The sequence below is a fragment of the Mus pahari genome, chromosome 9 (genome assembly GCF_900095145.1).
Source record: "Mus pahari chromosome 9, PAHARI_EIJ_v1.1, whole genome shotgun sequence".
NCBI lineage: Eukaryota > Metazoa > Chordata > Mammalia > Rodentia > Muridae > Mus > Mus pahari.
In genome coordinates this window covers 90,469,589-90,478,275 of record NC_034598.1, presented here as the reverse complement: position 1 = coordinate 90,478,275, position 8,687 = coordinate 90,469,589, and the positions used below count along the sequence as shown (strand labels likewise).

At 42.8% G+C, this 8,687-nt stretch overlaps 1 protein-coding gene and 1 pseudogene across 1 annotated transcript in view; both read left to right on the top strand.

Moving 5' to 3' along the window:
• The window catches only part of Tcp11l2 (t-complex 11 like 2), a 36,784-nt gene extending 29,543 nt beyond the window's left edge, over positions 1-7,241 (top strand). The window contains exons 9-10 of the mRNA XM_021205305.2: positions 1,385-1,557; positions 6,366-7,241. Of these exons, the coding sequence (XP_021060964.1) occupies positions 1,385-1,557; positions 6,366-6,610 (418 nt within the window). The 3' untranslated portion in view covers positions 6,611-7,241. The remainder of the gene's footprint in view (positions 1-1,384; positions 1,558-6,365) is intronic.
• A 394-nt stretch (positions 7,242-7,635) lies between these two features.
• LOC115064788 lies at positions 7,636-7,730 on the top strand (annotated as a pseudogene).
• The last annotated feature ends 957 nt before the right edge of the window (positions 7,731-8,687 follow it).

Here is an 8,687-nt window from a genome sequence, read left to right as displayed (position 1 = left end):
AGGAGGAGGAGGAGGAGGAGGAGGAGGAGGAGGAGGAGAGTCAAATTTGGCTAGTAAATAAAAAAAAAAATCAAAGGAAAGCATTTTATCCAAATGGTCCCCCCTTGGGCTGTAGAGTGCCAGAGGCAGGTCCAGTGTGAGTGCACACAGATTTCAGGTAAGGCAGCAGAGCACCAGGGATGCTGCTGTGCCACGCCCATGCTTTCCTCACTCAGCATTTATTTAGCAGCACTTGAGGTCCTGCTAAGAGCTAACACTGGCATATGGCAAGCTCACTGGAGGGGTCTGGATCTGAGCCATGGTCTTCAACACATCAGACTTAAGTTCCAATTTACTCATTGAGCGACTTGCTCTCACCAGGTCACCTCTCATCTCAGTCACAGGTTTGACAGTGACACATAAGAACCCTTTCTATAGTGAGATGACATTTCAGTTGTTTGTTTTTGTGTTTTGTTTTGTTTTGTTTTGTTTTTTGAGACAGGGTTTCTCTGTATAGCCCTGGCTGTCCTGGAACTCACTTTGTAGACCAGGCTGGCCTTGAACTCAGAAATCTGCCTACCTCTGTTAGTGCAGATCTAACAAACACCCTAATTCTCTCTTCCATTATTGGTTAAATGACCTGCTCCTTAATTTCAGTTTATAATGTCTAGACTGTGTATTTAGGATTATTTGTTACTTACTGGAAAACAGTAATGGGGAGTTTGATGCTTTGGTCCCCGTCAGTCTAGTACTTCAGGTAACTTGGCCTCTCAGTATCTCCGTTGTTTTGATTGGTATTGAATAATTTCTACTGTAGGCACAGAAAAATTAATTAATTAATTTTCTACTCAACTTTATAAGGCCATTAAAAATATCTATGAGATGGCTAAAAGCTCTGACTGCTCTTACAGATGGCCCAGGTTCAGTTCCCAGCACCCACATGGCAGTGCACAACTATCTATAACTCCAGATCCAGAGGATCTCATGACCTCTTCTGGTCTCTGTAGGCACCAGGCATGCATATGGTACACATATGTTCATGCAGGCAAAAAACTCGTATATGTAAGATAAATCTTTCAAAAACATATATGAATGGATCAGACTAGTGGGTTTAAAAAGTAAATGGATATTTTCTGTCCCTTTTGCCAAACCTGTAAAAATGGGGTTCTACACGTACACCCTGGCTTTTCTGTCAGACACTGGTGCACATTACGTGGTTCTCAGCACTTGAACTCTATTAAGTGAGAGCATTGCAGTTGGGAGAGGCATTATTCCCTGTTCACCCTGATAACAATTGTTGCTTCTAAGAGGAGATTGGCAAATTTCTGCAGTAACTTAGTACATTTAAAAACAAAACAGGATGAGCCTGGGCTCATCCTGACACAGTTTGCTCTATGTTCTCTAGGACTTTTAACTTGAAGGAAGCCCTGAATTCTATTGGTGTTCAGACTTGTGCTGAAGTTAACAAGGCCCTGGAAGAGAGAGGCTCACCCACTTTAAAAGCTGAGGTTCAAGCTAACCTTGTCGGTCAGTTCTCCAGCCTTGAAGAGAAGGACAATCCTGTCTGCACCTTGATGGGTAAGGTCTCTTTATTTTTAAACCAGTTTCTATTTCCATTTCAATCCGCTTTAACTTGCTGTGTCTGACAAAGCCTATGTGTCAGTCATATTTTAGTATTAAACACTGTAGTGAAAGCAATTTGGATTTTGCATTATCAGATTGAAGATCCCAAAGTCAACTCTAGATTCTGTAATAAAAACAAACAAAAAGCCCAGCAAAATCTAAAATGCCTGTGATAACCTTGCAAATAGTCTTACTGTTGGTGTGATGAATACCATGACCAAAAGCAGGATGGGGAGGAAAGGGTGTATTTCGCTCACACTTCCATATCATCCAAAGCAGTGGGGGCAGGAACTCACACAGGGCAGGAACCTGGAGGCAGGAGCTGATGCAGAAGCCTTGGTGGGGTGCTGTTTACTGGCTTGCTTCCCCTGGCTTGCTCAGCCTGCTTTCTTATAGAACTCAGGTCCACCAGCTCAGGCTCAGCACCACCCACAATGGCCTAGGCTCTCCCCTATGAATCACTAATTAAGAAAATGCCCACCAGGCTTCCCTCTAGCCCCATCTTATGGAGCCATTTTCTCATTTGCGCTCCCTCCTCTCAGATGACTCTAGCTTGTGTCAGGTGGACAAGCAGCCAGTACAGATGCTTACTTAACTTTTCCTTTTGGATGACAAATATTAAAAGTCTAAAGAAATACTGTGTCTCGTAGGTCTTACTTCTCTGTTCATAAGAACTGGGGATGGTACTCCATAGATTATTGCAACTCTCCAGCCATGGATGTTATGAATACAATACATGGAGATGTGGAACCCCTGAGGGATGCAGCTCAAACCCACTCTCAGCACACTCACAGAAAGAGGCTAATGGTTCTGCCATGAGCATCCTGAGATAACTCAGGTCCTCTTCTTGGTCAGGGAGGGTTAAATAGAGAGGGAAGGGCTGGAACTGGGAGGCATCGTGGGTGGACACGTCAACAGCCTTCTCAGTGTCAGGCCAGGCTGGGAGTTGGCAGTGTGGAGACTGTATCAGGCCTCTTGCTGCTGTCACCTGTGACTAATAGAAAGGGGCAGTTTTTTTCTCCTCTAGCTGAGAGGACAGGGGTGGGGCTGGCTGCTGACAGTGTCATTGGAGATTCTGGTTTCCCACTGCCATCTCAGCACCGTCTTCTTGTAGGCTAGGTGCCTACACAGTAAGGTGGCATGCTCTACCATCCTCCTTCCATGTTTAAGTCAATCAAGAGCCAGGAGTCTTACCTCTGTTTGCTAACCAGTGACCCAGCGTGGAGTCCTGTTGGCTGTAGGAGGCCTAGCTGTACAGTTTCTGTCCTTGAATTGGACATGGGCAGAAGAACTTGAAATGTGCATTCCCTTCCGGGACAGTCTGCTGACCCAGAGTAGTGGTGAGAGGAGGGGAGACATGATTCCCTTACCCTAAATCAGGGTGTCATTATCATTAATGAGGACACAAGCTGCTGTCTTTAAAATGTGCTTCGATACTGCAGACACTGAAAAATAGAGTGTGGGAGGAGGAAAGAGTGAGTATGGAATTAGAACAGACTAATTATCTGGGGTTAATCTATAAACTCAGCAAGTGCAGTGCCGGTGTCCTAACAGCATGGCACGTTTTATTGTGGGTTGAGAGGCTCTGCAATGGTTTTATTCTTATCTTATTCATATTGCTGGGAACATAGGGTTTCAGGAGTTCAGGCTACTTAGATGGGCCAAAGCCTCACCAAAACCTGGGAAAGGACCAACGCCTTGTGGGTGGCAGTCGGTCAGTCTGCTACCTAGAAGAGACAGTTGATAATGGCAGTCGGCACAGTCACTTGTCACAGCCCTTACTTTTATAGCTCACTTCTGACCTGACTGCCCTCTTGGTCTCTAGAGGAACAGTTGTAATCTAAGAGACTGCTCCTGCCGGAAGAAACAGACATGCTGCTGCTGGCTTCCCTCTAGGATGTAGACCTCATGAGCACAGGGGCATGTCTGCTGTTTGTTCTTTCTCTACATAGTACTGAGTATATAGATGGCATGATACATGCCATACAATGCCCACGGGCAGACTAAATAACTAATGGGCAGACTCAGGATTCTTACCTGCTGCTGTGGTTCCAGGGTTTATATTCCTAACTGTTGTGCTTAAGGCAGAGCTGGAGCCCTGAGTGGCCTGAACTCCCAGTGTGTCTGTGCCCTGGAGAGCAACTGGGAGGCAGGAGGGGCAGGAGGGGTGGGAGGGGCCTCTTCAAATCTGGTAAACCAACTTTTGTTTCCCAGCGCTGTCCTGGGCAGCTTTGTCTGTTGTTCTGCACATTGAAAGTATTTTTTAATCTTATTCAAAGTATCATTTCCTTAGTTACTTGAGGGACTGTCTTGAGTGTCTCTCTTTTGACTTTGGACAGGCCTTTGGCTGGGACTCCTCTTGGCTGCTTCAAAATGAGCAAATACTTCTGTAGTATTGGTCTGAAAACTTGACTTGTCCGAAGAGGAGGCAGAGCCACTTGCTGACATAATAACCATTTTGAAAGGATTTCATTTTAGGCTTTCTTGGAATAAAGTGTTTAACATTGTGTCTGTGATGAGGTTAGGCCTGGGTCTGAAAGGGGCAGCCAGTCCTAAGGGAATGGTCACTGGGGTTTTTGAATGATTCAAAGTTAGCATCAATTGAGCACTTTGCGAAATCTTGGCATCTAGAACAGGCTCTGCCAGCGTTGCATGGGCTCTTCCTATGCATGGCTCCCATGCTCTGCCTTGTGCCCCATTGATGTGAGTACATTTGCCAAGGGCATTACACTTCTCACCATGCCATGACCTTCAGAAAAGGTCATTATAGTGGGAATTTCCTTTCAAACCAAACCCTTTCCATGTATGTATGTATGTATGTATGTATGTATGTATGTATGTATGTGTATATATACATATACATGTGTATATGGAAATGTATATATATATATATATATATATATATATATATATATATATATATATATAACAAGTAAAAAGTGTCTATGGATTATATGCTATGTCTATGCATGCTCACAGTCATTTACATTTTTGAGAGGTGATTTTTTTCAATAGCCTAAGTGATACATGTGACACATGAATATTTCTCCTTGTTCAAACACACAGGTGAGAATTATATTTACCTGTGCCTGCCTTCTCCAGGCTCGACTCCCAGGCTCCCATTGTTTTAAGTTTGATATTTATACCCTTGTTCATTCTTCTCTTGTTTAATTCAGTCAAAATCACTGTGCCATGTATCAGGCCAGGAATGCAAAGATAAAAAGACATAGCCCCTCCCCCACTCCCAGCCCCAGCCAGAGCTTACTCTCTTAAGATGGGAGAAACACGTTCACACTGAGAGGGAGTCTGTGACAGAGGGTCAGGGTGGCCACAGAGAGAAGCTACTTAGACTCAGCATTGAAAGAGATCTGGACAGAGTGGAATGGAATGGCGTTAGTAAGAGGGAAAATCCTGACTAAGCATGGATATTGGAAACTTTGAAGTTCTGGGGTCAGTTCTGCTAAAATGTAATTTGTGGGGAAAGATGTTTGAAAATAAGGGCTTTATTAATGTCAAAAGACAGGCATCCTGACACATGCCTGTAAATCCTACCACTTGAGTCGTGGAGGCAAGAGGGTCCATAGCTCAGCCATATTGCATGTTTGAGGTCACCTTTTCATTTCATGTCAACTGCCTATGCTCAGTGGACAGAGTTAATAATAAACATTCTTATTTAGGAAGGTTTTGTTCCCAAAGCTAGAGAGAGTCCGTGGAGCTGCATGTACTGTGGTGGGCCTGGTTGGCACTACTTTATCTGATGTAACTGTAGCTACATCTGTGCATTCATTTCCTTATAGACAGCAGTTACTCAGATGCAGTGACTGGTGTCGCGCTGTGTGAGCAGCCCTTCCTCCGTGCCTCCTGTGCAGAGTGGCTAGATAATTGTCCAACCTGGGTGCTTCAGAGAGAATTGTTTTTAGCTATATCAGAGCAGTAGGCATGAACTTCAGCTGTCTCTGGAAACCTGGATGTGTGGCCAAACACCCTGTATATTATGTTGAAATCCCAAGTGTGCTGCATTTCTGGATTTTTTTTCTTTCTTGTCAAACCAAAGATTTGGATTTCAGTATGAAATTCCTGATTTTAAGTTGCTCTTATAAAAACAAAACAAAACCCCAAAGACATAGGATCTTGGCTAAATTGGCAGTGCCAGCTTCAGTAATGATTGTGGATGTTGGGCATTGACTTTTGTAGAAGATTGTAGCTCAGAAAAGCACTATTTTTTTTTCTAATCAACCATCTCTCATTGTATAAGTTACCATTCTGTAGCCTGAGGTTTATTTATTTCTCAGTCTGTAGAGCAGCTAAGAAGGTCTGTGCCTCGTCAGACCCGTGGTTAGCTGTGGCTTATGTTGGTAGTCCTGTGGATCTTGGCTGGGCTCTATCAGGAACCTGGGAGGTGGCTCATCTAAAGGCTCTCCTTAGAGCTGGGAGAGCTGGCTTTCTCTCTCTCTCTGATCTCAGCCTCCAGCCCTTGCAGCCTTATTTGCATGGGTGATGGTCAGGAGATGGATGTCAGTCATGCGTCCTGAGGCTTAGGCATGCAGCTGCCATCCTGGCATTTCCATAACATTATGCATTAGCAAAAACAGGTCACAAAGCCAGTTCAGATGTAACAGATGACAAAGTACTCTTAATCCTTAATGGGAGGAACTGTAATGCCACTTGAACATAGGCGGGGTAAATGGAAACCTTACTGCTGATTATTAAAGGTTATGTACTTCAGTAATGGAACCGGTAAAGATATCACTTTTTCCCTTTAGATAAACGGATCCAGTTGTACATGAAAAGCCTGCTCTGTCTTCCCAGCCCTCAGAAGAGCATGCCTCCTGTGCCAGGTGGCCTTGATGTCATCCAGCAGGAGCTGGAAGTGCTTGGCTGCCAGTATGCAAACATTGTGAATCTCAACAAACAGGTGTATGGACCATTTTATGCAAATATATTCCGAAAGCTGCTCTTCCGGGATGAAGCCATGGGGAAGATAGATGCTTCACTTCCCACTAACTAAAGAGAAGAGATGGAGATTAGCACTTGGTACATGGTCCATTTCCACCAGTGGCATTAGAGATGTGGCTCATTCTCACCGCTGTCCCTAGACTGAATCTGTGTAACCTGGTAATGAATGCTAGCACCACAGAAGGGCCACATATCCCTTTTGTGTTTAAAGCAGATAGTTTTAATGAAGAAAAGTAATTTGTAATGAATTATATTACCTATATAATACTGGTGTTTTCTTAAACATTTATATTGAGATTTTGTTTTGTTTTGTTTTGGACAGTGTGTCTGTGTAACAGCCCTGGCTGTCCTGGACTGTATTGCACATTTCTATGTGACTTGTTTATTCAACCTGAAAGGAAATGATTTTTGTTTATATACTTGATTATACTGCAGCTGCCTGCAGGAATACAATGTGCAAACATTTAAAATTACATTGAAAATGAAGGGCATTCTGCTTCATTTTTTGTTAAGTGGCAAAGTAAACTTGTGTCTTGGATATGGACTTAGCCAAGTACATTTATTAGGGTTTTTTAGAATCATAGCTCTTGGCTTGTTTATTTAGTTTTTACTTAAATGTTTACTTCAACTTTTGTGGCTTTCCTAACATGGTTGTTTTGTAATAAAAACTTTATTGAACAGAAGACATGGCAATCTTTTCATTCTTTTATTGCTAAAACATGTGTTGTTCATACTAAGTGCATCTTAAAAAAATCTTTCAGCATAATCAGTGCTTCTGTTTTCTAACTCATCTTGGCATCTCAGAATGGCGTATTGGTTGGGCATTTGTTTTTTCTTTTTCTTGCTTCCTTTTTTTGAGACAGGGTCTCACTCTGTACCTTGCCTGGATTTGATATGAATACCTGACGGGCCTTGGACTCATAGAGATCTTCCTGCTTCTGCTTCATGAGTGCTGGGATTAAAGATGCCCTAGGCCCTTTTTATTAGTTATTCTTGGCTGATTCTGTGCTGCTTCTCAGAGATTTACAGACATGGTGTCATTACTGTTCATTCAACCCACCGTGTGTCAATGAGGTCATACTCTGGCAGTAGAGTTACTAAAATTAAACCAAAGATTAGTATGGTCCCTACACAAGGAAGATACGAAAATTCCTGAGACCATCTGTATTTTAAAACAAAATATGCCATATCTAGAAAATACCATCTTCTCTCTCTCATGCAGAACCTGTGTATATATACTGAAGACATGAAAGGGGAAGGGCTATTCAATGAAAAAGAGGATGGGAGTCGTGGGGCATGGGGAGGAGGGTGAGAAAGTAATGGGAACATCAATGTGATCAAATTATATTACATACAAGGATGAAAGTGTTATCATGAGCGAGGCATGGTGATCAAATCAGTGTAGTATAAGCATCCAGCAGGACGAGGTAGAAGGATCCCAAGACAAGGCTAGCCTAAGCTGCAGAGACTCTGTCTAAAAAAATTAAAAAGAAAAAATTTCATAATGAAATCTATTATTATAATTAATATGTTAAAAAACAATTTTGAGACAATTTTCTCTGTGTAGCCCTAACTGTCCTGAAACTCCCTTTGTAGACCAAGCTGGTCTCACACTCAAGAGATCCCCCTGCCTCTGTCTCCCAAGTGCTGGGATTAAAGGCATTTGCTAGTACCACTCAGCTAAATAGCAACATCTTTAAAGTCTCCAATAGAAAGAAAGTTGTGAAAATTAATAAGGGCTATAAAATAGATATGATTCATGCTGGTAAAGATCCCTGAACTCTCCCATGAGCAAGATAATTCTTAGGCTAAAATCTGAAGGACAAGCAGAATGGGCCAAGAACCAACAGGGAGTGGACTCAGCAAAGTGTGGCTGTTAGTGCACACAGTGATGAGGGGAAGCAATGAGCCCAGACAGTAGCAGCTAAGAATGACATGACAGAAGCAAGACAGAGGGAGAGCATCTCTTGGATGCCATACTCAGGATTTTTGTTTGTTTTGTCTTGAAAGGTTTGGAAATAATCACTGAATGTTTGCAACAAGAAAAGGCCATAAACAAACTTAACTGTTGGGAAGTGTCTTAGTCAGGGTTTGTGTCTTAGTCGGGGTTTGTATTCCTGCACAAAACA